The sequence below is a fragment of the Myotis yumanensis genome, unplaced genomic scaffold (assembly GCF_028538775.1).
Source record: "Myotis yumanensis isolate MYYU_CA2020_CCGP unplaced genomic scaffold, mMyoYum1.0.hap1 SCAF_3, whole genome shotgun sequence".
NCBI lineage: Eukaryota > Metazoa > Chordata > Mammalia > Chiroptera > Vespertilionidae > Myotis > Myotis yumanensis.
Genome location: NW_027223754.1, coordinates 159,204,985 through 159,231,777, shown reverse-complemented (window position 1 = coordinate 159,231,777; position 26,793 = coordinate 159,204,985). Strand labels below are relative to the sequence as shown.

Genomic DNA, 26,793 nt, shown 5'->3' with positions numbered 1-26,793 from the left:
CCAGGGTTGTCATTAGATATCATAGGAGAGGTGGGTTGGGATATAGAGGACATGAAAAGTAGCAAAGCAAGAAGCATACATGGCACATTTTAAAACAGACCGTATGTACCACAGCACAGGCACAGCATCACTTCTACAGAAGACTCTACATACACAGTGAAGGCTTCACAAAAGAGAAAACAGTAACACCTTGCCTTGCACAGCATGTTATAAATTGCTTTCACATATACTATCTTATTTGATTGTCAATGACTAGATATTCCTATGAACATTTTTCTAAAGATGAGGAAATTAGGATGGGACAAAACCACAATGAAAATCTTGATTTTCAGGTTTCAACACATAAAGCTCACATATGCAGCAGACACTTCAGCATTTCAATCAGCAAGACTGGGAATTCTCCAGCCAGAAGGAATAACTGGGTTCCATCAACTTGTCAGAGGGCTTGAGAGACCACTAGACGCGTTCCTGGTTTGCCTTCTTCCACCTTAGATCCCTCCTATCACTATCAACAGAGAAGGCAGAGGAGGGTGGGGCCATGGAGGAGAAAACTCATGCTGAAAGTTCTATTAGGATCCTCATCCCTTCACACCTCTGGACCAACAATAAAGATGAGGGAGAAAGTGGGAAAAGCGCTATAGAGCAATGAGAAGATCTACAGACACAGCTTCCAGAAAAAGAATTTAAATGTGGTTGGGGTAGGGCAGAAAGCAGGTACAGCTAGAAGATGGGGGAGGGGAAGAAAGAGAAGGTAGGAATTGGAGGGAACTAAGTGTTGGAACCCCCAAGGCTGGAGAACCCAAAAGAGAGAGACTGGAGCTTCGACTGCTAGAGAAAACCCTAAAGGCCCGTGAGGCCCTGGAGTAGGGGCCAGCATTGAAGGACCCCAAGGTTTGGGTGACCGGAAGCAGAGACCCCTAAACTCGAGACCAGAAGGGGGCGCAGGTGGCACCCCGTAGGAATGAATGGGGAAGGCGGTCCGAAGGGCGGGGCAAAGGAGGGGCCCGGGATGGGCGGGGCACAGACCCTTTTCCAAGTCCGAACCCCTACCCCGAGAGCCCGGAGAGAAACGGCTCCGCGCCTCCCGCACTCACCGCCGGTCTCGTCAGTTACATAGGGAGTCGCCATCTTGAGAGCGCAAACCACTTCCGGCGTGAGCGGGCTGGGGTCCCGCCCCCTCCCCACCGGAAGTGGAGTCCCGATCGTAGCCTGCCACCATTTTAGTCTTAAAGGGAGCGTACACAATTTCATGGACGAAGATGGAGGAGGAGGAAGGGAGTAGAAGCTGAAGACGTTAGTAAAATGAAAACAATGGGCTCTTTTACTGTCACTGATACCATTCTCGAGCGCCTGCTGCGTGGAAAGCAGTCCGCTGGGCGCCGAAAGAATGCTGAGGCACAGCCCTCTCCTCACAGGCACTCTTAGTCCGTACAGGACCCGCGAGGGAAAAGGGGGCAAGGCCCACCTGCACCCGAAAGAGGGGGGAGGGGCCCGATAAATGATGAAAAGAATATTCAGGCCCTAGCCTGCGCCCAGGTCCCAGAACGGCTTGGGGACATGGAGCCGGTCGGGCAAACTCGGGGAATGCACCTGGGCGGGCGCACTAGTGTTGCTGGGGGCGAATGGAAGACCCCTAATCCTTAGAAGATGGGCAGTCGAAATCGCGCGCCGATTGCTCTCGGCCGCCCGGCTCAACCCGCCGGACAGAGACCCGCCAGGCGAGGCGGAGGGCGCTGCGGCCGGTCCCCGGGCTCGGCCCTGCCTGCGGCGGCCCCGCGGATCCGATCCGGGCGGCGAAGTGACGGATTTGCTCTGACCTTCGACCCCGGCCGCCGGCTCGGGCGGGGCCCGGGGTCAGAGGGCGGGGTGCAGCCACGGGGCGGGGCCCGCTAGTATTCGAACGAGCCTCCTCCCCGTCTCTGGGCGGCGGGGATGGCGAGCGGGCCACCCGCCAGGAGTGCGGGCGGCGCGGCCACACCTTCTGCAGCCCCGCCCTGCCCCGCGCCGTCCTCGTCTCTATGGGACCCCAAGGTTCTCCCTCCCCGGTTCTTTTCAGCAGCTCTGCCCCTTCAGGGCGAAATCCTGCTGAACTCGTTTCCCCTCCAGCCTGGGAGGGGCCGGCCGGTTCCTCTCCTCGGTGTCACTGCCGCCCTCCCCCAACCCCGTGCTGTGTTTTCCTTCTCAACCCTGTTGTACCTTTTTCCAAATCCCTGCCCGGGCTCACGTTCATTTCCCACAGCAGCGCTGAAACCGGGGAGGGAGGAGGCGAGTGTTAGTGACCACCTCCATCACCAAGTTCCCTGCCCCACTTAAAAAAAAAACACACAAAAAAAATGAGAGCAATGGCTAACTAGGAGCAACCGAAGGCTTTGAAATGAAGCTTCAAACGTTTTGGGGGTAACAGCTTGCCTGCCTGCCCTCCACCTCTCTGACTCTCAGCGGAAGCCCAACTCAGAAGGTCTCAAAAAGACTAGAAAAACTTATTTGCGTCCCATGCACAGTTCCTGCGAGTGTTGTCACACGGCCATTGTCAACCCTGCTCTTTCACCACCTGTGCTGCCGGTGCCCGACCTGGCGTCCTGTCCTTAGTCTTGTTACTAATTGGAGGAGAGAGTGTGGGGGCCCCTAAAAACTAGGGGGTGCACTGGCCTCGGCTGCACCACCTGAGGCGTGCAGGTGCTCGCCGCCAGCTGCTCTGTGGAACCTTCTGCAAGAGGGAATCCTGGATGGCCCCCGTTGACGACCCAGCCCTGGGCCCCCCGGTGCCCCCCGACATCCTGCCTCAGCTCTGAGGTTGACAGGAAGTGAAACTTAGTGTCTGCCTCGCCGACCTGCCTGGGCCCCGGCCCTGGTCCCCGGATGTGGCCCCCCACCCTGAGGAGGAAGAGGGGAAAGAAGAGGCTGAGGAGAACAAGGCTGTTTTTTCCTTTCCCTTTGTTCACTGCGGTTTCTTTCTTTCTGATTTTTATGATGTGGTTGATTAAAGAAATGAGCACCTGGAGCTGCAGTCATCAGACGCTTCCTCCTGAGATGTTACTTGGCCTTTCTGCATCATACCCCCACCAGTAACCGACTTGGGGTGTGACACCGTTCCCAGAGGAGACACAAAGGCGCCCAGGCTGATGCCATCTCATTCCTCACAAGAGAAATCGCCTCCTGCTGCACGTGGACGTCTCCAATAATGTCGCCAAAGGGGACTCTCTAACCTCATGTAGGGACAGAACTGATGACGATGAGGGAATGAGGAACTCAGGTCATACAGAGGGCGTATCCCTGGGAGTGTTATTTGCAAGGAAAGCTGAGTGCTTTAAGGGGTAGTAGTATCATTCCAGTATTTCTACTGTTTAAAATGTATTTTTATTGATTTCAGAGAAGAAGGGAGAGGGAGAGATAGAAACATCAATGCTGAGAGAGAATCATTGATCGGTTGATCAGCTGCCTCCTGCACACCCCTTACTGGGGATCGAGCCTGAAACCCGGGCATGTGCCCTTGATGGGAATCAAACCCGGGACCCTTCAGTCCGCAGGCCAATGCTCTACCCACTGAGCCAAACCAGCTAGGGGCATTCCAGTATTTCTAGATGAGAGGTTCAAGGACAGAAAACTGATTGGAAGAGGCTCTAGGGGACTTGTTCTCAACTGATACCGTATGCTTGTTTAGGGTGGGTTCGAGGGGCAGGCACTTGACACAGACACACACTCGAACACACCAAGCCACTCTATGGTGTACCCCTAAACTAGGCTCTGTATTTGGCTGTCTTGCAGAACTAAGTACAAGCCCTGGTGCAAAATAGGCCTTTTTAAAAATATATATATTTTATTGATTTTTTACAGAGAGGAAGGGAGAAGGAGAGGGATAGAGAGTTAGAAACATCCATGAGAGAGAAACATCGATTCAGCTGCTTCCTGCACACCCCCCACTGGGGATGTGCCTGCAACCAAGGTACATGCCCTTGACCAGAATTGAACCTGGGACCCTTGAGTCCACAGGCCGACGCTCTATCCACTGAGCCAAACCAGTCAGGGCGCAAAACAGGCCTTTAAAAGCACTTATGATTCCTTATGACTAAAAAGGTCATATAGGAAGGGGAGATGAAAGATGAGGAGTGGCAGGGCCCGGGTCTTTTTAAGATTGGTGGGGACACAGGAGCAGAGAGACAGACACTCTCTAACCTCTACCTCAGATCTCCAGTTCAGATGCAACAATACTCCCAAACCCATTACTCAGCAGCTATATTTCTGATAAAAATGGAGGAGTCGCCCTGACTCGTTTGGCTCAGTGGATAGAGCGTGGGCCTGCGGACTGAAGGGTCCCGGGTTCGATTCCGGTCAAGGGCATGTACCTTGGTTGCGGGTACATCCCCAGTGGGGGGTATGCAGGAGGCAGCTGGTCGATGTTTCTCTCTCATCGATGTTTCTAACTCTTTATCCCTTCCCCTTCCTCTCTGTAAAAAATCAATAAAATATATATATTTTTTAAAAAAATGGAGGAGTCTCTTCCAACAAGCCTGTCTTGATTGTCTTAAAACAATCAAGAACTGCTTACACCCCTCTGTTTCCACTAGAGGTCCTCATGTATTCATTCCTCCTCTTCAACCCCCACCGAAGTATGTAGAAGTAAGTCTATATTATATGTGTGTGTGTACACACACACAACATTTACAGAACACACACACGCCCTCCCAGCCAGGGCTCTCCCCTCCCCTTTCTTCTACCACCAGGTGTAAAAAGGAAGATTCCAGGAACTCAAGCCTTTGTTATTGTGCCCTATTTCAATGAAGGGTAAGAGGAGGTGTGTGTGTGAGTGTGTGTGTGTGTGTGTGTGTGTGGAGGGGGAGACGGGGCGGGGCCAGGAAGCAGGATGCCAGGGTCCCCAGTTCCTACCAGTAAGTCCCTAGGCCTCCGTCTCTCTCCCTTGCCACTGTGCTGCCCCCAGGGTCTTCACTCCAGAACAGATTCCAGAAAGAAGCTGAAAAGACCTCTTTTCACCCCGACTTTTGGCCAAGGCCTTCTATGCCACCTGCCAGGACCAGCAGGTACCGTGGGAGGGCGAGGGCATAAAGAAAGGGTGGAACAGGCCAGAGTGCTCTTTGCACCTAAACCTCCACCCCAGAATCAAGGGAGCCATCTGGGTTTTGCGAGAAGGAAGTGTCCTTAGACTTGGGAAGACAAGTGTGAGGCGTCTGGGTCGGGGTGTTCCTGAGGTGAGGGGCCTGGAGGTAAGGGGGGCAGCTTTTCTCAAGTCGCGTCAGGTAGTGGGGCCCCTGGTGGGTGGTGTGGGGGGGGGGGGGGTTGGGTCTCAGGATGTGCAATCTGAACTCTGGCCTCGCTGCCGAGAGCTCTCCGGGGTATGGACTTAGTTCATAGTGGATGCACCGGAGCTGGGAAGGCAGCAACTAGGAGGGGGAGGCGCGGGCCGGGGGCAGCTGCCCCCTGTGCCGCCCGCTCCCGCCCCCGATCCATCCCGGGCTCCCGGGGCTGGAATGCAGGGAGAGGCCGTGAGTGGCTGGAATGAAGGGAAAACAGCAGCAGAGCGGGCCCCGGGGCGGGAAGAAGATGAGCAGCGCGGGCAGGAGGTGGAGGCGGAGGCACAGACCGGAGCCCTGGAGACACCGGGAGCGGGGGGAGCGAGACTTGGTGAACTGGAACGGGGGCCTCTCCAGACCGGCATCCCGGTGCTGGGGGCCCCGGGCGCGGGCGCGGGCGGGCCGGCCGAGGTGAGGGGCGGGCAGCTGTGTCGTCAGGAGAGGGGCGGCCCCGCGGCGGCCGTCTCTGCCCGGCCCGGCCCGGCCCCTGCATCCCGGCTCCGGCTCCGGCTCCCGCGCTGCAGCTCCGACCGCGCGCTCCGCAGGCAGGTAGAGACCCCGCGAGCCCCCGCCGCCCGCCCCTCGGCGCTGGAGGGCGGGGGCGCGCGAGGGCACGGCCCCGGGCGGGGTAGGGCTGCTGGGCGGCGGCGGAGGAGGAAGCGTGACAGCTGGAGCGGGTAGCCCGCGGGGTTAGCGCCGGGGCGCGGGGGCAGCGGGAGGGCTCGGCCGGAGCCGGGGAGGCAGCGGTGCACCCAGAGCTCCCCCTTCTCCTCTCGCTGTCTCGGAGGGATGGTGAAGCCCGGCTCCCAGGGACCCGAGTGCGAGGAAAGTCCATTTTTGGAACCTCGACAGCGCTGCACGTTGGAGAAGGCTTCTTGTTTTGGCCTCCTGGTCCCCGACTTCCCACCCGTCTCTTCTCCACACCTGTCACCGGGATTCTGAAACTCCCGGGGTCTGAGTCCCGTTTTTCACCTTCAGTGGAGGCAATGAGCTTTACTGAAGAAGAAACGCAAATATGATTGGGCATCTTCTCACCCTCAGAACGAATGAGCCCACATGCCCCCAACTGTGCCAACATCGGAACTTCCTCCTGCATGCACTGCACAATGACCCCCCACACCCCCACACCCCACCCCCTTAATCAAGCAACGCTGCCATCTGTGAGGTTTGTGGAGGTTTAACGAATTCTGAGGCTTCAAGCCAAGCCAAATGTTTCCCTCTAGGGGGCTGCTCACTAGTGGCAGCGACGGGCAGGGAAGAGGAGGCTGCAGGTTCTCGTGTGGTTAGCGGGTTCAGAAGTCCAGGTTCAGTCCTGGGCTCTCCAGGACCAGTGCCTGCCCTTGGGGTTCCTTGCTGGGTCAGCCTTCATGTTGCGGGCGCAGAGCTGATTCCTGAGTAATGGTAAACTCATGGGACTTGGAATGTGAGCAATGAGTGCTGAGGTGAAAAGGGAAACTGTAAATGTTAGCACTGGCTTTGGAAAGCATACTTACCTTCCGGTTACCAGCAATGTTAGTAGGTGATGTTTAAAGTAAGATCTAGGAAACCAGAGGCACTAAGGTTTAATGAAATGGACGGGGGACAGGCTGTGCGGAGTCTGCGTGTCACCCTGAGACGGTTGCCCTCTCTCTGGGCCTCAGTTTCCTCCCAGCTCTGAGGATGTTCTACGATTCTCTGCCTCCAAGTCAACTAACTCTCTCACCCCAAGTTGGAAGAGGCAGGCAGGGAAAGCAGAGGAGGGAAGGGAAGGGTGAGTCACAAGTAGCTGGCGCTGGTGGCTGACCCCACCCTCCCAACCCTAGCAGCCGCCTGGACTAGCCCAGGTTGTAGACTCAGGGCTGGGATGGAGCAGAGGACAAACCTGGACTTGTTATAGGTCTTTAAGGTCCTAGGATCCTGCAGTTTGTTGCCTTTCAGCAACCAGGGTGGCTAAACTTTCGGGGAAAAAGTCAGAAGGATGGCTGAAAAGATCCCAGGAGTCCTATGTCCAAGGTCCCAGCCCAGGAGTATCCTTGGACCCTGACAGTGTAGTTTGCAGCCACCTCCTCACCCCCCCCCCCACCCCCCCATAGGCAAAATGCAGAATCCTAATGCTACATGTCTGTGCCTGACACAGGGGAAAGTCTACAATTGGGCCTCACTGCTACTGGGAGTCCCTAGAATTTATGCCTTCCTGGGTCAAAGATATCATTTTCCCTAAACTCCAGATGTGCGTTTCTCTAGGTACCATCCTTGTATTATAATAAAATAACAAAAATAATACTATCTAACATTTATAGAGTTCTGTGTCATGAAGTTTACTAAGTATGTTGCATGTATTATCTTATTTAATCCTCACATGGTGACTAATTTCTCTAGGTACCCATTTTATTGATGCGGAAACAGGTTTAGGGAGATGAAATAATTCACCCAAGAGCTGATTCTAATCCATGCCTATCGAATTCAAAAGTCCATACTCTTAACCTCTACTGTATACTACATTTAAGACCTTGGAGGCTACGAAGGATCATTTTTGAAAAGAGAGACAAGAAAGAAGTGTTGTTCTTTTGTCCCTTGTTTGCTCTCTCCCTGTCACTTTCTCTCGCAGATATCCTAGAACCTTGGAGCCATCTAAGAATTCCCAGGGGTAATCAGAGTGGCTAATTAAGCCATACAGGCCCCATTAGCCATGAGACTATTATGTATTCATTAGCTCTGTTGGCAGTAGAAGTTGGATTATAGTCTTTGAAAAGGGCCAGAGGGGTGGACTCCTTTCTCCAGAACATCAGTGTCACTGAACCCCTTCCTAAGTGTTCCCAGAGCGCCCCCAGGCAAGGAATGTTATACACATAGAGGTGGGCAGCAAAGATGTCCCAAGATTAGAGGCTACAGAGTAGATTCTTGCACCACCAGTAAAGAAATTCTCATAGGTCCTAACTGCCTCCTTGAGCCTGAATAAATAAGTGGGCAGAGGGGAGGCAGAGGTCAGATTAACATTATTCATTCATTTAACAAATATTTATTTAGCACCTACTATATGTGCTCCAAATTGTCTCACGGATTCCCCTGCCTGTCAAGATGGACACGCTGGCATCCCATTTAACCATATTTGTATTATTATTCTCAAAATATGACTCTCTAACTTTACATAACTATTTGTACAACCAATATGGAGCACCTACAACATGCCAGGCACTGGTTTTTTTTAATTTTTTTTTTTTATTGATTAAGTTATTACATATGTGTCCTTATCCCCACATTACCCCCCCCCTCATGCCCTCACCCCCTGTTGTCTGTGTCCATTGGTTAGGCCTATATGCTTGCATACAAGTCCTTTGGTTGATCTCTCCCCCTTACCCCCAACCTCCCCTACCTTCACTCTGAGGTTTGAAGGTCTGATCGATGCTTCTCTGTCTCTGGATCTGTTTTTGTTCATCAGTTTATGTTGTTCATTATATTCCACGAATGAGTGAGATCATGTTTGGGCACAGTTTTTGGTATTGGGAATACAGTGATGAATAATACTGACAAGCCTTGGCTGGTTTGGCTCAGCGTTAGCCTGCAGACTGAAGAGTCCTGTGTTTGATTCTCGTCAGGGGCACATGCCCAGGTTGCTGGCTCGATCCCCAATAGGGGGTGTGCAGTAGGCAGCCGATCAATGATTCTCTCTCATCATTGATGTTTCTATCTCTCTCTCCCTCTCCCTCTCCCTCTCTGAAATCGATAAAAATATATTTAAAAAAGAAACAAAAGATTAAAGAAATAGAATTTAAAAAATAATAAGTTCCTGCCCTCGTGGAACTTACATTTTAGTAGGAGAAGACATACAGGAAAGAAAATAGTTGGATATGAGATTTATCAGGATGGTCACTTAGTAAGTTAATAGTGTCTAATCACTGGGATGAAACTAATACAATATATGTCAACTGTAATTGAAAAATAAAAATGGTTCAAAGAAAAAAAATAGCAAGATAATTTCTAGTTGGGTTAAGTTCTATAAAAGAAACGAAGGTGCTATGCAAAGGAGGGGACTACTTTAGAATGATCGGGGAAGGACTCTTGGAGGAGCTGACATTTCAGCTTTGGCAAAAAGTCAGCTCTGCCCACGAGTATGGAAGAGTGTTCCAGGCAGACAGAACAGTAAGTCTCATGGCCCTGAGCAGGGAAGAACTTGGTATGTTTGCAGAACAGAAAGGAGGTCAGTGAGACTAAAAGGCAGTGTGTGGAGAGGAGAGTGTTGCTCAGTGGTTGAGCATCCACACATGAACCAGGAGGTCAGGGTTCAATTTCCAGTCACGACACATTCGGGGGTTGCAGGCTCAATCCCCAGTAGGGGGCATGCAGAAGGCAGCTGGTCAATGATTCTCTCTCATTGATGTTTCTGTCTCTCACTCCTCTCCCTTCCTCTCTGAAATAAATTTTAAAAAATCATATATATATATATATATATATATATATATATATATATATATGACAGAAAGACAAGCAGGAGCCCCTGCCACACAATTCTTGGATTGCAGCTTTGGTTCCTGCCTTGGGAAGTCCCAACCTCCTCTTGGAGCTCTAGTTTCTTCACCTATAGAATGGCTATACCAATCATTTTTTATCTCATAGAATTTTCTTTTAATTGTTAATACAATAACTACTGCTTCTTGAAGGCCTTCTGTATGCCAGGCATTATAGTTGGTACTTTTTTTTTTTATTATTGATTTTTTACAGAGAGGAAGGGAGAGAGATAGAGCTAGAAACATCGATGAGAGAGAAACATCGATCAGCTGCCTCCTGCACATCTCCTATTGGGGATGTACCTGCAACCCAGGTACATGCCCTTAACCGGAACCGAACCCGGGACCCTTCGGTCCGCAGGCCGACGCTCTATCCACTGAGCCAAACCGGTTTTGGCGATATAGTTGGTACTTTTTATACATTATTTGACAATCCTCACAACTGTGATAGATAGGTGTCATTCTCCCCATTTTACAGATGTAATTTGTCCAAATGAGACGCTGGTATCAGAGCTAAAAATAGAACCCAGATATGACTAACCCTAGTTCTTTTTTTTTTTTTTTTAATATATTTTATTGATTTTTTACAGAGAGGAAGGGAGAGAGATAGAGAGCTAGAAACATCGATGAGAGAGAAACATCAATCAGCCGCCTCCTGCACACCTCCCACTGGGGATGTGCCCGCAACCCAGGTACACGCCCTTGACCGGAACCGAACCCGGGACCCTTCAGTCCGCAGGCCGACGCTCTATCCACTGAGCCAAACCGGTTTCGGCGACTAACCCTAGTTCTGTTTGACTCCAAAACGGTGCTGTCCTATGCTGCACTATACTAATGTGAGATATTATTATTGCTGTTTTTCAATACTCAAGGCAAGTTGCCCTCTGCTACTTGGTCTCTGGGCCAGTGGTCAGCATGATCCACATGATGGCTCCTCTTTGGTCTCTGAGTCCCATAGCTAAAAATTAGCTCCCTAAACACTGTTAGCCAACCTAGGTGGGTAGAAGGAAGACCCCATAATCTGAGACTCCCGCATTCAGTTAAACCCTGCTGCAACTGGGAAGCCAGGAAGATAGATGTCTTTCCCCTAACTTCTCCCAATCTCACGTGCCTGGCTTCCCCCCTTCCTTAGTCGAGCTCCGCTGGACACTGGCGAGGCGGGGCCAAGGTTGGGGACCCGCCAGAGTTGGTTCTGTGTCGCGCGCGCGTCAGAAGCGCTAGAGGTCGTTGCGGGGCGTGGGTGGCTCGGGGAGTGGGTGGCAGAGCGGGCCTGGGGACCGAGGCTGGAGGCGGAGCAAAATGGGGTCCTGGCCCGGAAGGCGTGCCAGCAGTGCAGTGAGAACCACCCGGGAGGGCCGGGATGTGGGATCCGCGATGGAGAGCACAGGCTTGGGAGAGACTGCAGAGATTGGGGGTGGCGGGAGAAAAGGTAGAAGCAGGCGAGAGACACACTCACGAAAACACATACACTGGGAAAGCGGGTGTGGGGGCGGGAAGGTGAGGGTGGTCAGAGATGAATTAAGACAGATTGGAGGGCGAGGGGAATAAGAGAGCTGGAGAAGGATCCAGAAATGGAGGAGAGAAAGAGATGAGTCAAAAACAGAGACAAAGGACAGACTGTCAGGGAGAGATAGAGACACGTGGAGAGGAACACAAGGAACAGAAGAGACTTAGGGAGAGACTCAGAGAAAAGGAAAGAACAGAAATAATTGTGGGAGTGGAGAATTAACTGAGTAGACAACCACAGAGACCACGCTGGCTCTTTCAGCCTCATGCTCTTGTCATCCTCCAGACCTACCCTTGGAAGCCCACGTCCAGGCGCCGTAAGTTCTACTACCAAGCTGTCTTTGTGGCCACCCTTGTGAAAAAAAGGAAGATGGCCAAGGAGAGGGGCCTAATGAGCCCCAATGATTTTGCCCAGCTGCAAAAATACATGGAATGTGAGTCTTTTTCTGAGTCCTTTAGTTCTGGAGACCTTACCCCAGAGAGCTCCTCTTCCTTCAACTTTCCCCCCTCACCTCCAGTTTCCCCCATGATCTTGAACCAGTCAACTCCTAAGATATGCCTATAACTAGGAAAGGGAGGAGAGGGGGATGGGGAGATGTCTGGGGTCTCAGCTGTCCATCTACCTTCTCTGAACCTTGACTGCCTGTTACAAGTCTCAGAGAAGAAAAAATAGGGGTACCACTTTGGAGGATCTGAAATGTTATTCTCTTCTGTATTTCTGTGTATTTCAGACTTTCTTCTTTCTTCGTCTCACTTGAATCTTTTTTTCCTGTTGGATGTCTGGGTGGGACACTGGCAGAGGGCAGGGAGAGCTAAACTAGACTAATGCTCTTCTTTCACTCTCTTCACACCTTAGACTCCACCAAGAAGGTCAGTGATGTCCTAAAGCTCTTTGAGGATGGTGAAATGGCTGGATATGTCCAAGAAGATGTGAGTGGCAGCTGGTAAATCTTTTCCTGGACCAACTCCTCCTCTCTTTGTTTTTTGCTACACCTTTGGGATCCCCAACTTCCAGGGATTATTCTGGGCCCAACCATGCTCTCTTCCCTCGAGATACCCCAACATTCATTGTTACTGCAGCTATTGCTTTAGGACAAAGCAAGAGATTCTAGTAATTCAGGACTCAACCTAAGAAGTTATACTCCTGCCTTGGGTGCTTCTCAATTCTGCACTTACTGTCTCTGTCCCCACTACTCCCAATTCTTCAACCCCCAACTCCCATCCTGCAGACTCCCCAGGATAATGGTTGCTCTCATCATAGGCCATTGGGTATGAGGGATTCCAGCAATTCCTGGAAATCTACCTGGAAGTGGATGATGTTCCCAGTCACCTAAGCTTGGCCCTGTTTCAATCCTTCCAGACTAGTTACTCCTTAGAAGAGACTGTAAAAAAAGGTATGGTCACACAGGTGGGAATGGGCCCAGCCTCCTGAAGAAAAGTCATGGGTTTTGGGGTGAGAGCTGAATTGAGTCACATGCTGGGGTTAGGGTTGGGGGTCAGAGGTAGAGGTTGGCCCTGCTGGTCTCTGGGAGCTGGAAGAAGGAAAGTTAAAGGGAAGAGTTGGGACAAACAAAGGAAAAGAGAAGAGCCAAAGTGAAGGGACCCCCCAACCTCAGATTTACTGTACTTTTTGTATCTAGATATGGTATGTCTCAGTGATGTCTCCTGCTACTTTTCCCTTCTGGAGGGTGGCCGACCAGAAGACAAGCTAGAATGTGAGTTGCCATTCTGGACTGGGGGAGGGGAAGAAAGGTGAAGGGAGAGAGGGTGTTCCCCAGCCTTCCTTCCCTAATTTTTTCAGGATTCCTAAAGACCGACAGGGCCCGACAAAGGTGGGGCCAGAGAGTGAGCCCATTTTCTCTGTTCCCCCAGGCTCCTTATACCTAATGCCATCCACCATAGTCACCCGAGTTCCTATGTTTTGTACATTTTCATGTAGGTGGCCTGGGGTGTTCTTGGGATGTAGACGGTGTGTAGTATCTCCCCTATCAGGTTCACTGAGGGTGGAATCCAGACCTGTTTCCCCTCCCTTTTTGTCTCCTTTTTTCAGTCCGAACCCCAAGCTCTGGGCTCTTCATCTAAAAGGTTTCTCCCTACCTCTTTGTTTCCCCTGTATTCTATGATGAATTCTTTGGGTATCCCTCACAAACTGACCCTGGCCCCCCTAAAACACCCCACAGTCACCTTCAAGCTGTACGACATGGACAGAAATGGGATCCTGGACAGCTCAGTGAGTTGGGGGACCTGTATGCTGGGCAAGGGAGTATGTGTCCATTTGTCTGTGCCCTCCTGTCTCAACTCTTCCAGGATCTTAAGAAGCAGAGGAAGCTAGAGGGAGAAGTTGAATCTTGTAGAACTAAATTTGGGAGTAGGTCCCAAGCTCTTGACCCCTAAAAGAGGAGGCTGGAGACATGAATTGGGGACTGCCTTGCAAACATATGAACACACATAGACTTAGCATAGGCACCTGAGAATGAGAGATGGGTCTGGGGTGGAATCTAAGAACTCTGATTTCTAGAGAATGGTTTGAATGGTGGTAGTGAGGTGGGATATGGCTGTGGCTCTTACCCTCTTGGCCCACAGGAAGTGGAAAAAATCATCACACAGATGATGCGAGTGGCTGAATACCTGGATTGGGATGTGTCTGAGCTGAAGCCGGTAAGGCAGCTCTTCCTTCATGTCCCTTCTTGTATTTTCTCCCTGATGAGTCTACTTTACCCTTAGCTAGGATGGCTGGTCTGGGTGTCCTAGGGGGCCTTGGAGAGGTGTCAGATCTGAGGGGCCACTCACACCAACAGTCTCCCCATTCTCTGCTTAGATTCTTCAAGAAATGATGAAAGAGATTGACTATGATGGCAGTGGCTCTGTCTCCCTGGCTGAGTGGCTCCGGGCTGGGGCCACTACGGTGCCATTGCTAGTGCTGCTGGGCCTGGAGATGGTGAGTAGGAGAGACTGGTAAGGAAGTTAAGACAGCTGCCTTGGGTTGTTTGCCAGAGGTTGGTTCTCTAAGGGCTTAGACACTCCCTAGCATTTACTATGCCCTCCTAGACCCTGAAGGACAATGGGCAGCACATGTGGAGACCTAAGAGGTTCCCTCGACCAGTCTACTGCAACCTGTGCGAGTCAAGCATTGGTCTTGGCAAACAGGGCCTGTGCTGTAACCGTGAGTGATGGGGCCTGGGAGTGTGGGAGCAGAGGGGCAGCCCAGCTATCTGTGGGAGCATGGCGCTCTGAACTTAGTGTAACCTGGGCTTGAATTCTGACCTCTGTCACTGACTAGTTATGTGACCTAGGTAAGCCTTAGTTTCCTCAACTGAAATTGAGATCATTGTGAGCATTAAATAAGTTGTTGCAAGAAGAGTGCTTCATGCCCTAACCGGTTTGGCTCAGTGGATAGAGCGTCAGCCTACGGACTGAAGGGTCCCAGGTTTGATTCTGGTCAAGGGCATGTACCTTGGTTGCGGGCACATCCCCAGTGCGGGGTGTGCAGGAGGCAGCTGATTGATGTTTCTAACTCTCTATCCCTCTCCCTTCCTCTCTCTGTAAAAAATCAATAAAAATATATATTTTTTAAAAAAGAAAAATGCTTCATCCAGTGCATGTACCTACTATTAAGTCTACAATAAAAATCAGTTATTATTATTGTTTTATATCTGGGCCTCCTTTGGATCATCCAACTCAGTTATTGGCACGTGGAGGGAGTAGGGGTAGTCATGCAGTAACAATTGCTCTCTAAGGGGAAGAGGGAGCAAAAGGCATAGTTCTTGGAGGTGAGTCCCCACCCCAAACTTTAATTATCTACCATACCCTCACAGCAAGGGATTATATGTCTTGTTTCAGTGAGTGATCCTACCTCACCCCCGGGTAAGGAGGAACTAGAGAGAGGGGCTTTAGCTAAGGCTCTGACCTTCTTCCCCCTTGCCCAGTCTGTAAGTACACCGTTCACGACCAGTGTGCCATGAAGGCCATGCCTTGTGAAGTCAGCACCTATGCCAAGTCTCGGAAGGACATTGGTGTGAGTGACCCCCATGCCTACCCCATCACCATCCACAGCCTGGCCCCAGCCCTTGGCCCATTGTTACCCTCAACCCTTCCCCAGTCCTTGCTCAGACCCTCTAAGACTGGGATTGCCTTTCTCCCCAAGGTCCAATCACATGTGTGGGTGCGAGGAGGCTGTGTATCTGGAAGATGCGACCGCTGTCAGAAAAAAATCCGGATCTACCACGGTCTAGTTGGGCTGCATTGTGTGTGGTGCCACCTAGAGGTCAGTTCGGAGGCTTTGTCTACAGGCTGCGCCTTGGGGCCCTTGCTTAAACTGCCCTCTCTTCTCTGTTAGTCTCTAGTCTTCTCGCCTCCCAGACAGCTTATCCCTTACAGCCCCTATGGGCTCTCTTTTCAGCACCAGATCCCCAAGTTGAGAAGTGATGAGGTTCCCTCCACGATCTCTCCAGGCCCACCTTGTCTTTCAGATCCATGATGACTGCCTGCAAGCTGTGGGCCATGAGTGTGACTGTGGGCTGCTCCGGGATCACATCTTGCCCCCATCTTCCATCTATCCCAGCGTCTTGGTGAGTGCTGTGGGAAGCAGCTGGGAGGGGACACGAGTGCTTCTCCGATTTAAAAATACACATGCACACAATGCCATTTAGAGCAGAGAGCCTATACTTTTAGGATTCAAGTCAAACTCTCATCTGTTTAGGGATTCACACACAATCCAGTTTTCCTTCCCTTTGCTTCCCTTCCTAGGCCTCTGGACAGGAGCATAAAAGTACCAAAACAAGCCAGAAGATCGTGGATGATTTAAATTTGAGCACGTTTGAGGCTCTGCGGGTACAAGGCTGAGAGGGTTGGGCTTCATGTGGTGGGGGATGGTTTTCCTTCACTGGAGCCCTCCTGGGGGGGAATGAAGTGGAAACCTGGGGAATTGTGCCTGCTCTCCAGAAGCCCCACCCTGGTAGAGGAGGGGAAAAAATATCTTGGGGGAATAACAGCTTTCTGTCCCTGTCTCCAGGGTCCATCTGAACTCTAACAAAACCCTGTGTTCCTTATCCTTGTTTTCTTCCCCCATGCAGATTGACCCTGTTGCTAACACCCACCCACTTCTGGTCTTTGTCAACCCTAAGAGTGGTGGGAAGCAGGGAGAGAGGTGAGAAAACAATACTGGGTCTTCTGAGATGGAGGGAGAAGACCGACAGAGATTTGGAATCTGTGTGTATGGAGAGGACTTTCCTTGAGGAGAACAGCAAGAAGGTGTGGTACAGAAACTCCATCCCCTGCCATGAGCTTTCCTTTTTCCCTCAAACAGGGTGCTTTGGAAATTCCAGTATCTGCTAAACCCTCGACAGGTGTTCAACCTCCTAAAGGATGGTCCTGAGCCAGGGTAAGTGTAAGTTGGGAGCTGTAGCACAATGTTTGTGTGTGTCTGCCTATCTGTGTATGTTGAGAGAGCAGGAAAGATTGCATGTTGGGAGGGGAAGGCCAGGGGACCCCTAGAAATCAGAATTCAGAATGCTGTTTTTACTAGGGTCACTGAGTATTCTGTCCTCTGAGTGCTCTGCCTCATCATTGTTCTGCTCTCAAAGGTTGGAGATGCCAATTTTCCCTAACTACTAAGGAGTGGCTATAAACTATCCCCATTGTACCTTTTCTCTACCCTTAATAGAGATAAGTCTTTTGACATAGGAGAAGGGGATTATAAGGAAAGTCCAAAAAAGAAGTAATCTGCCTGTCCGGGAGTTGGGTAGCCTCATTCCAGTTATCATTCCTCATCTTCTCTTTCACCTTTTGTCTCAGGCTTAGATTCTTCAGAGAAGTTCCCGATTACCGGATTTTGGTGTGTGGTGGAGATGGCACAGTAGGCTGGATCCTCGAGACCATTGGTCAGTGCAGGGAGCGCTCCGGGCAGGGCACTCGGGCAGTGGCCTTCCAGAGCTAACTCCCTCCATGCATCTCCGCACCTGCCTCCCCAGACAAAGCCAACTTGCCTGTTGTGCCTCCTGTTGCTGTGTTACCCCTGGGCACTGGAAATGATCTAGCTCGTTGTCTAAGATGGGGAGGAGGTAAATGATTAGAAATTTTTGCTTGGGTAATGGGTGGAGTTGGGTTGGAAGGGGAAGACACCTAGAAAGCATCTAGGCGTCTGGTGTACAAAGAGGGTTGGGAAGAATAGGCATAGATGGGCGGGTACCAAAGTGGATTGTCCCAAAAGAAGAGAGCTGTGGAAGGAACAAGGATCACAGTCTGAACTTAGAAGGGTGTGGTTCTCTCCCCTATAAATCTAAAAATCTTCTATTTCTCCCAACCAATTCTTAGGGCCCAGAGCATCAGGGAAAAAGAGGGTAGAAGGAGGACAGTGTAGGAATAAGAAAGGTTGTATAAGAGCTAAGCCAACTCTGGCCAGTGTGGCTCAGCTGGTTGGGCATTGTCCCGTGCACAGAGAAAGGTTGCTGGTTCGATTCCTGGTCAGGGCACATGCCTGGATTGCAGCTCAATCCCTAGTAGGAGGCATGCAGCAGGCAGCAGATTGATGTTTCTTTCTCTACCTGTCCCTTCTTCTCTCTCTCTCTCTCATATCAATGAAAACGTATTTTTTAAAAATATGTAAGCCAGATGCCGAGTGATGGAACTAGTAGGGAGATTGGCCATGACTCATCCATTCATTCAACCAGTTAATCAGGTCATGTATTCATTCATTATAATTTCTTCCCAAGTGTATTGCAACAGTCTCCTAACTACACTCCCATTTCTAGTCTTTTGCTCCCTTCAAAGAGAAAGAGTTGAAGGCATTGGTAGTTAAAGACGTCAATATGGGGCAGGTTGAGTTTGAGGTATCTTGGAGCTGAGCTGTTGGATTCAAAGTCCAGCTCTGAGATGTCACAGGAGATTATAGAAAGGGTCTGCTAAGGAGAGTAAAAAGTGTTTTAAGTGGAAGAAATTATGTAAAACCATTGGAGCCACCAAACAATGTGGTGGTGCATTAGGGGAAAGTGTGAGTCATTCATCGTGACTGGGACATAAGGTGCGAAATGGGGAATGGGGAGAAGGAGGACTGAGTTTACTAGAGTCCAGATTATGGAGGGTCATGAATGCTGTGCTGAGAGTTTTTAACTTCATCCTGCTGGAGATTGCAAGCTGACAGCCCACAGAAATTATTTGTATTGTCTACCTTGCAGCGTTTTAATTTTTTTTGACTTTGGTTATTTCTAAGAAGTGGGTTATGTATTCTTCAATTTCCCACAATCCCTGGGCTTCCTACTATTCACTCATCCACTTTACCTTTCTAACAACTGAGGCATTTGTGCAATTCCTGAGTCGTAGGGAGCTCTTAAACACATGAAAAATATATGCAAAATATTATACTCTTGTATACACTGGCCGGTGTGCTCAGTGGTTGAATGTCAACCTATGAATTAGGAGGTCATGGTTCAATTCCCAGTCAGGGCACATGCCCGGGTTGTGGGCTCAATCTTGTGTGGGGCATGCAGAAGGCAGCCAGTCAATGATTCTCTCTCATCATTGATGTTTCGATCTCTCTCTCCCTCTCCTTCTTCTCTGAAATCAAGAAAAAAATATTTAAAAGTAAAATAAAATATTCTAGCCAAAACCGGTTTGGCTCAGTGGATAGAGCGTCGGCCTGCGGACTGAAAGGTCGCAGGTTCGATTCCGGTCAAGGGCATGTACCTGGGTTGCGGGCACATCCCCAGTGGGAGATGTGCAGGAGGCAGCTGATCGATGTTTCTCTCTCATCAATGTTTCTAACTCTCTATCTCTCTCTCCCTTCCTCTCTGTAAAAAATCAATAAAATATATTTAAAAAAAATAAATAAATAAAATATTCTATCTTCTCTATATAAAATATTATTCCAGAAATTAGGAATATTTGTGAATACATATTACAATGTAAATTTTTGGCCAGATTTTATTTATTTGTTTGTTTTGTTTTGTGTTAATCCTCACCTGAGGATATTTTTCTCATTGGTTTTCTTTTTAAAATATTTTTATTGATTTCAGAGAGGAAGGGAGAGGGAGAGAAAGAGAGAAACATCATTGACCGGTTGCCTCCTGCACGCCCCACACTGCGGATCAAGCCTGCAACCCGGGCATGTGTGCTTGACTGGAATCGAACCTGGGACCTTTCAGTCCACAGGCCGACACTCTATTCACTGAACCAAACTGGCCAAGGCCCCATTGATTTTTTTAGAGAGAGTGGAAGGAAGGGGGAGAGACACACAAAGAGAGAAACATCGATGTGAGAGAGACACATCGATTGGTTGCCTCCCGCACGCACCCCAACCAGAGCCATGAGGTAGAAGCCACAATGTTTGGTAACTAATGGTTTGTGGAGGAGGACGTGAAGACCTGTCTAAGACATTTCCTAGGTCTGTGGACTGAGCAGATGGGATGGCATTTATTAAGATATGGGATACAGGAGGAGGACCAGTTTACGGAAGCAAGACTCATTTTTAGACACGCTGCATTGAGGTGTCAGTGGAGCACCCAGATGGAAGTGTGTGGTGGGTAGTTAGAAGTCAATGTTAAAAATTTAGGAGAAAAGGCCGAAACCGGTTTGGCTCAGTGGATGGAGCGTCAGCCTGCGGACTGAAGGGTCCCAGGTTCGATTCCGGTCAAGGGCATGTGCCTGGGCTGTGGGCACATCCCCAGTAGGAGATGTGCAGGAGGCGGCGGATTGATGTTTCTCTCTCATCGATGTTTCTAACTCTCTCTATCTCTCTCCTTTCCTCTCTGTAAAAAATCAATAAAATATATTTAAAAAAAAAAAATTTAGGAGAAAAGTCAGGGCTGAAGATACATGCTCCAGAGTCATCTGCTCCTGGGTGGTAATTGACATCCGGAGAAAAGAAGAGTTACCAGGGAAAGAGTTGAGAAGAGAAGGTGGATGAGAACAGGCAGATCCTGGTAATCACCCTATTTAAGGTTTGAGCAGAGGAAGATGAATTATTAATGGAGTCTATATTAGTGACCTGTTTCTGCTATAACAAGTCACCACAAACAGTGGTTTAAAACAACACAGCTCTGACCGGTTTGGCTCAGTGGATAGAGCGTCAGTCTGGGGACTGAAGGGTCCCCGGTTTGATTCTGGTCAAGGGCATGTACCTTGGTTGCGGGCACATCCCCAGATGGGGGTGTGCAGGAGGCAGCTGATGGATGTTTCTAACTCTCTATCCTTCTCCCTTCCTCTCTGTAAAAAAATCAATAAAATATATTTAAAACAACAACAACACAACTTTATCATCTTAACCTTCTGAGGATCAGAAGTCCAAAATAGGTCCTATTGCACTAAAGTCAAGGTGCTGGCAGGGCTGTGTTTTGTTTAGAGGCTCTAGGGGTCCTCTTTTTACTTATAAGGACCCCTGTGATCACCTTGGGCCCCCCTAGATAATTCAGGATAATCTCCCCATTTTTAAAATCCTTAATTTAATCACACCCGCAACGCCGCTTGCTGTGTACGGCAACATATTCACAGATTCTGGAGATAAGGGTGTGGACATCTCTGAGGGGCCATTACCCTGCCTACCGCAGAGACTACGAAGGAGCAGTTAGAGAGGGTCCTCTGTCACTTAGAGAGTGCTAGTTGAGAAACCAAGTGAGTAGTTTCATGAGTTAAAATAAGAACTAAAGATATACTATTGGTTTTGGCAGGAATCATTGGCAATCTTTGCCAAAAGAGTTTCAGCAGGGTTGTATGGTGAAAGGCAAATTACAGTGGGTTGAACCACCAATGGAATGTGAGGAAGTGAAAACCCAGTTTTGTAATCTTTTTCTTCCTGATTGCGAAAATAATACGTGCTTGTGGTAAAATATACTTCAAACATTTCAGATATACGTGCCAAGAAAGTGAAAGTTCTCTGTAATCTACTCCCTGAAGTTTTGGAGTCTATTTCCACATGGTTTTCTTTCTAGAGACATACTAATCTGTATTTAAACAACAAGGTCATTTTCCTCTTCTTTTTTTTTTTTAACCAAACAGTTCATCTTGGTTGTCATTATATTTCTTTTTTAAAATATATTTTTATTGATTTCAGAGAGGAAGAGAGAGGCAGAGAGAGATAGAAACATCAAATGATGAGAGATAATCATTGATTGGCTGCCTCTTGCACGCCCCCTACTGGGGATCAAGCCCGCAACCCAGGCATGTGCCCTCGACTGGAATCGAACCCAGAACCCTTCACTCCTCAGGCCAACACTATCCACTGAGCCAAACCTGCTAGGGCTGCCTCACTCCTTTTATTACTGAATAGCACTATGCTCTGTGAATGTCATTATTTACTTATTTATTTTTATTTTGAGAGTATGTTTATTAAAGCTAAGGATAGCGAAAGGAGGAAGGGCTTAGGATAGAAGAAGCAACAGGAGAGAGACTAGGTGAGGCTGCTTAAGCTCCCTAGAACTGTTCTAGGAAAAAAGTGAGCCAAGGTGGGGCTGCTTTTGCTCACTGGAGAGTCAGAGGAAACGGGGCCTTGGACACAGGTTCAGAGGGTTAGCCCGGGAGGAGCAGCTGCTGCCCATGGCTCCCCTGGTTGCAGTTCTTGTGGGGACTGTTAGAGTTTAGGAGAGGTATGCCTGTCGGGGAAGAAAAGCATGGATGTGCTCCTGGGAGGGAACGTGCCTTCCATAATTTATTTAGCCAGTCCCCTCTTGATAGACGTTTGGGTAGCATTTAGTCTTTTACTACAAACCATGAGCAGTGAACACTGCACATCTACCTCTGCACACAGATGTGAGAATTTCTCTAGGAGAGATTTCAAGAAGTGAAATTGCTGGCTCCAAGAGCATAAAGATCTGACACTTGATTAGTTATTTTCTTTAAAAAAAATAGTGCTTGCTTGAGCAGTATATATACTAAAATTGGAATGATACCGAGACGATTACCATGGCCTCAGTGCAAGGACAACACACAAATTCGTGAAACATTCCATATTAAGAAGAAAAAGAAAGTAATACGTCAGTACATTTTCACTGTAGAAAAATTTGAAAAGTTAAATGTGTAAGTCTTCACATATAGGTCTCTTTTTCCTTACTCCTCACCAAATTCCACATTCCTCCCACTGCTTCCTATTTGCACTCATTTTTCTGTTTTCACATGCACACATACACGGAACTTTTAAACAAACATAAATGGGATCATGCTATTCAAATTTTTCCGGTTCTTTTTTTCATGGCATAGTGTGTCTTGGAGATCTTTCCATGTTAGCACCTATAGATTTCATTTTGCATTCAGTAGCTGCGCATTATTTCATGGCATGGATTTGCCACCATCTATGTAACCTTCCCTTACCGATGGGCATTTAGATTTTTTCCAATATTTTGCTATTTTAGAAGTACCTCAGCAAACTTACTTGTATATCCACTGCTGTGCACATGTGTGTTAGTTTCTGTAGGTGAAATTCCTAGAAGTGGAATTGCTACGTCAAAGGATACGTTTTGATAAAATTTGATAACGTTTTGATAAAAATTACCAAATTGTCTTCCAAAAACGAAGTAACAATATATGCTCCAACTAACAGCAAATGAGAGCGCCAGTTTATTCATAATCTCTTTATACTTTGTCAATTTGAGCATCTTTAATATGCATATTGTCCATTTGTGTTTCTTTTTAAACATTTTTTATGATTATTATTTTAAAATATTTTTTTATTTCAGAAAGGAAGGGAGAGAGAGAGCGATCGAAACATCAATGATGAGAGAAAATCATTGATCAGCTGCCTCCTGCACACCCCACACTGGGGATCAACCTGCAACCCAGGAATGTGTCCTGACCGGAAATCGAACCGTGATCTCCCGTGGCCAGGCTTAAATATATTTTTATTGATTTCAGAGAGGAAGGGAGAGGGAGAGAGAGACAGAAACATCAACGATGAGAGAGAATCATTGATTGGCTGCCTCCTGCCCACCCTGCTACTGGGGATTGAGCCCACAACCTTTCAGTCCACAGGCTGATGTTCTATCCACTGAGCCAAACCAGCTAGAGCTGTATTTTTTCTGTGATTGGCTTGATTGCCTTATTTGCCAGTTTTTCTATTGACTTTATAAATATAGAATTTGTCAGCTTTTTTTGAATGTTGGGGAAGGTAATCTGTTGTCTGTGCTGCAGAAAATTTTCCTCAGTTTGTATTTTGTCTTTGTTGTTGTTGCTGTTAATCCTCACTTGAGGATATTTTTCCATTGATTTTTTTTAGACAGAGTCAGAAGGGTGGGGGAGAGACACAAAGAGAGAAACATTGATGTGAGAGAGACACATCGATTGGTTGCCTCCCGCACATGCCCTGACCGGGACAGGGGATTGAGCCTGCAACTGAGGTACATGCCCTTGACGGGAATCAAACCCAGGACCCTTCAGTCTGTGGGCAGACGCTCCAACCACTGAGCCAAACCAGTAGGGCTATTTTGTCTTTTTTTTTTTTTTTTTTTAAGCCTGTTATTTATTTAACCATACAGAAGTTTCTAATTTTAATATACTTGTGTAAATCAGTCTTTCCCTTTTTTGGCTCCTAGCTTTGTACGTATTATGCTTTAGAAAGGCCTTTTCTACTCAAGAGTGTTAAAACATTGTGCTTTCTTCTAGTACAAATTCTGCTTCCTTTTTTTACATTTAAATTCTTTGATCCACCTTGAATTTATTTTGGTATAAGGAGTAATTTTTACACCCAGCACCATTTATGGAATAATCTGTTTTTTCCCTGCTTACTTGAAATGTCATCATATACTAAATTCTTATATATACTTCATTCTATTTCTGGGCACTCTGTCCTTTACTTTTTACTTTATTTACTTTTATCACACTGTTTAGACAGAGAAAGTGTTAGGGAATGAGAGAGAGAGATGGAGATAGAGACAGAGAATGAATTTTCCCCATTCATCACTCATTTTAAAATTTTTCTGGCTATTTTCTCTAGTCTTCCCGATGAACTTTGCGTTATTGTTAGATGGGTACACACATTGGGAACACTCATCCTCCATGACAGTGTGGAAGAAAGGGTCAGCAAGGTCCATGCCCAAGCACCCTTCCCTTCCACTGGCAAGGGCTGGGAGGGTCTGCAGAATCAGGACAGAGGATCCCTGGGAATTTGTGGAGCTAGGAGCTAAGAGGAGGTCCCTTTTGAGACTTGGGGCTGAGTGCTAACCTGTCTTCTCCCCCCTCCTTAGGCTATGAGGGACAGAATTTGGGGAAGATCCTCAAGGATTTAGAGACGAGTAAGGTGGTACATATGGATCGATGGTCTGTGGAGGTGATACCCCAACGAACTGAAGAAAAGTGTGACCCAGTCCCCTTTCAAATCATCAATAACTACTTCTCCATTGGTGTGGTCAGTGGAGTGGGCATGGGGGAAGGGAGGAAGTAGGGGTTAAGCAGGCACAGGCTGGAGGAGGGCAGACTGGAAAGGTAGAGGTTAAGGAAGCTACACACAGGAAAATTTGGGGTGGGGCCCAGTGGTGTGAGTTGCAAGAAAAGAACATGAGGCATACTGCTCCCAAATGGGGAAGTTAAAGAAAGTTCTGTGCTGAGAGGAGGCAGGCCTCTGATCTTACATGCCCTGAACTCCCCAGGACGCCTCTATTGCTCACCGATTCCACATGATGCGAGAGAAATATCCTGAGAAGTTCAACAGCAGGTGAGAGAAAGTGGGGGTGGGGGTAGGTATACACAGTGGCAGGGACCAGTTGGGCCAAGTGTGACCAGAGCACTTCTATGGGCAGTGACACCTCTAGGAAAGCCCTCAACCCAAAGGTACACTGTTCTGCATGGCTATGGAGTCAGGAGGTTGATGCCCTTCCCTGTCACTGCCAACTGCATAATTTGTCCCCTCCCTACTGGGTCTTGTGTTGGGGCTGATACAGAATGAAGAACAAGCTATGGTATTTCGAATTTGCCACATCTGAATCCATCTTCTCAACATGCAAAAAGCTGGAGGAGTCTTTGACAGTTGAGGTGGGTATGATGAAACCTAACCCTATATCCTTTTCAGCTTTTTATATCTTAGTTTCTCCCTACACAGGTGCCTCAAGAACTTCCCATATTCTTGAACCTTTGCTTTGACCTCCCAGTTCTCCAATTTTGAATTCCCAAGTTCTCAAGATATACTAGTCCCTATTTCCCTCCATCCCTTGCAAAACTCAAAATCTTGGCTTTCCCTATTTGTCATTTGGTGGAGGAAGAGGTCACGCCCTTGATTGTGTCGTGAAGTAAGGGTCTGTTTTCTCCTACCCTCAGATCTGTGGGAAACCACTGGATCTGAGTTCCCTATCTCTAGAAGGCATTGCAGTCCTGAACATCCCTAGCACGCATGGTGGATCCAACCTCTGGGGTGATACCAAGAGACCCCATGGGGACATCCACGGGATCAACCAGGCCTTAGGTTCTGCAGCTAAAGTCATCACCGACCCTGACATCCTGAAAACCAGTGTACCAGGTGAGAGGAGCAGCTTTGGAAGCGGAGTGAGCGGGACTAAGGGGAAGGTGAGACTCTCTCTGAAGGCACCCTGCTTCTGCAAAACCTATCTCACTACTTTCCACCCCCAGACCCAAGTGACAAGCGGCTGGAAGTAGTAGGGCTGGAGGGTGCAATTGAAATGGGCCAGATCTATACCAAGCTCAAAAATGCTGGACGTCGGCTGGCCAAGTGCTCTGAGATCACCTTTCAGTAAGGAAAACTCTGGCCAGGGGCTCTGAGGGAAGGAGTTGGGCCGGGAGCACCCTGGTCATGGGAATGGTGGGGAGGGACTGTACTAGGAGATCTCAGTGCTAAAGGGTCTGAAAGCCAACCCGAGAAACAGAGTTTTGGTATTTGATTGGTAAGGAAATCTCTACCAATCTGCCTTGGCCTCCCACAGCACCACGAAAACCCTTCCCATGCAAATTGATGGAGAACCCTGGATGCAGTCGCCCTGTACGGTGAGTATTGCTTATGCCTGCCAAAAATTGAACCCTCAGGCTCCATGGATCCTAAATCTCCATGCCATAGCTTCTTTACTTCCTCCTGATGCCTGAAGTTCCCCTGTGCACCATTCCTCTCATACCCTGACTTCCCAGCCCCTGCCCACCCTACTATGTATGGCTTATCTTGGACCCCAGCAACCCACCCTGAACCCATGGGTCTTCCCCCAAATTTCTGCTGCCGCAGCCCCAAGACACCAGGTTCTGCATCTGAACATGCCCCCTTCCCTTCCAGATCAAGATCACCCACAAGAACCAGATGCCCATGCTCATGGGCCCACCACCCCGCTCCTCCAATTTCTTTGGCTTCTTGTGTTGAGGGGGGCACCTCAGCCTCCAAGCCAGCCTTGAACCCACCTCCCTGGACTCTACTCCATAGGCTCTGTACACTGCTGCAGTGTTCCTCCACCCTTACAGTATTTATTATCCTGCACCACCTCCACTATTTCCCACGCATATGTGTGCACACACATACACAAACACACCACAAACACATACACTGAAAGTGCCTCATCTGAATAAAATGACTTTTTTCCTCTCACTGG

General features: G+C 48.7%; 2 protein-coding genes and 1 non-coding gene across 11 annotated transcripts in view; 2 read left to right on the top strand and 1 right to left on the bottom strand.

Annotated features, from left to right (window-relative positions):
- The window catches only part of PYM1 (PYM homolog 1, exon junction complex associated factor), a 28,478-nt gene extending 27,224 nt beyond the window's left edge, over positions 1-1,254 (bottom strand). For 2 of the 4 annotated variants that reach the window (XM_070410043.1, XM_070410044.1), the window contains exon 1: positions 1,095-1,254. In XM_070410043.1, coding sequence (XP_070266144.1) covers positions 1,095-1,251 — 157 coding nt within the window. In that variant the 5' untranslated portion in view covers positions 1,252-1,254. Of the gene's footprint in view, positions 1-353; positions 407-1,094 lie in introns of those variants that run through there. The other 2 variants (XM_070410047.1, XM_070410048.1) reach the window with 2 other exon arrangements.
- Positions 1,255-4,696: 3,442 nt separating this feature from the next.
- DGKA (diacylglycerol kinase alpha) lies at positions 4,697-26,789 on the top strand. 6 transcript variants are annotated; one of them, XM_070410037.1, is made up of 25 exons: positions 4,697-4,782; positions 4,937-5,036; positions 11,583-11,730; positions 12,153-12,226; positions 12,558-12,690; positions 12,937-13,011; positions 13,477-13,526; positions 13,880-13,954; positions 14,115-14,234; positions 14,345-14,459; positions 15,223-15,311; positions 15,441-15,560; positions 15,766-15,864; positions 16,043-16,126; positions 16,369-16,442; positions 16,602-16,676; positions 17,090-17,175; positions 17,266-17,355; positions 24,460-24,620; positions 24,862-24,926; positions 25,153-25,243; positions 25,526-25,724; positions 25,835-25,955; positions 26,146-26,206; positions 26,484-26,789. In XM_070410037.1, the coding sequence occupies exons 3-25, from the start codon at positions 11,667-11,669 to the stop codon at positions 26,565-26,567; spliced, it is 2,205 nt and encodes a 734-aa protein (XP_070266138.1). In that variant the 5' UTR covers positions 4,697-4,782; positions 4,937-5,036; positions 11,583-11,666; the 3' UTR covers positions 26,568-26,789. The 6 variants fall into 6 exon arrangements, with proteins under 6 accessions (XP_070266138.1, XP_070266142.1, XP_070266137.1 ...); XM_070410041.1 differs by lacking the exons at positions 4,697-4,782; positions 4,937-5,036 and adding an exon at positions 5,144-5,219; XM_070410036.1 differs by lacking the exons at positions 4,697-4,782; positions 4,937-5,036 and adding an exon at positions 5,486-5,855.
- Positions 22,132-22,238, top strand: LOC139007818 (U6 spliceosomal RNA). Its single transcript, XR_011470972.1, has one exon. It is a non-coding gene; the product is annotated as a U6 spliceosomal RNA (small nuclear RNA).
- Positions 26,790-26,793: the final 4 nt, after the last annotated feature.

Excerpts from the sequence above, each read along its gene's own strand:
- DGKA (XM_070410037.1), top strand. The coding sequence starts at position 11,667 with ATGGCCAAGGAGAGGGGCCTAATGAGCCCCAATGATTTTGCCCAGCTG. Across the intron at positions 13,012-13,476 it reads ACCAGAAGACAAGCTAGAAT|TCACCTTCAAGCTGTACGAC; the intron begins GTGAGTTGCCAT and ends AACACCCCACAG. Across the intron at positions 25,725-25,834 it reads CCTGAAAACCAGTGTACCAG|ACCCAAGTGACAAGCGGCTG; the intron begins GTGAGAGGAGCA and ends TTCCACCCCCAG.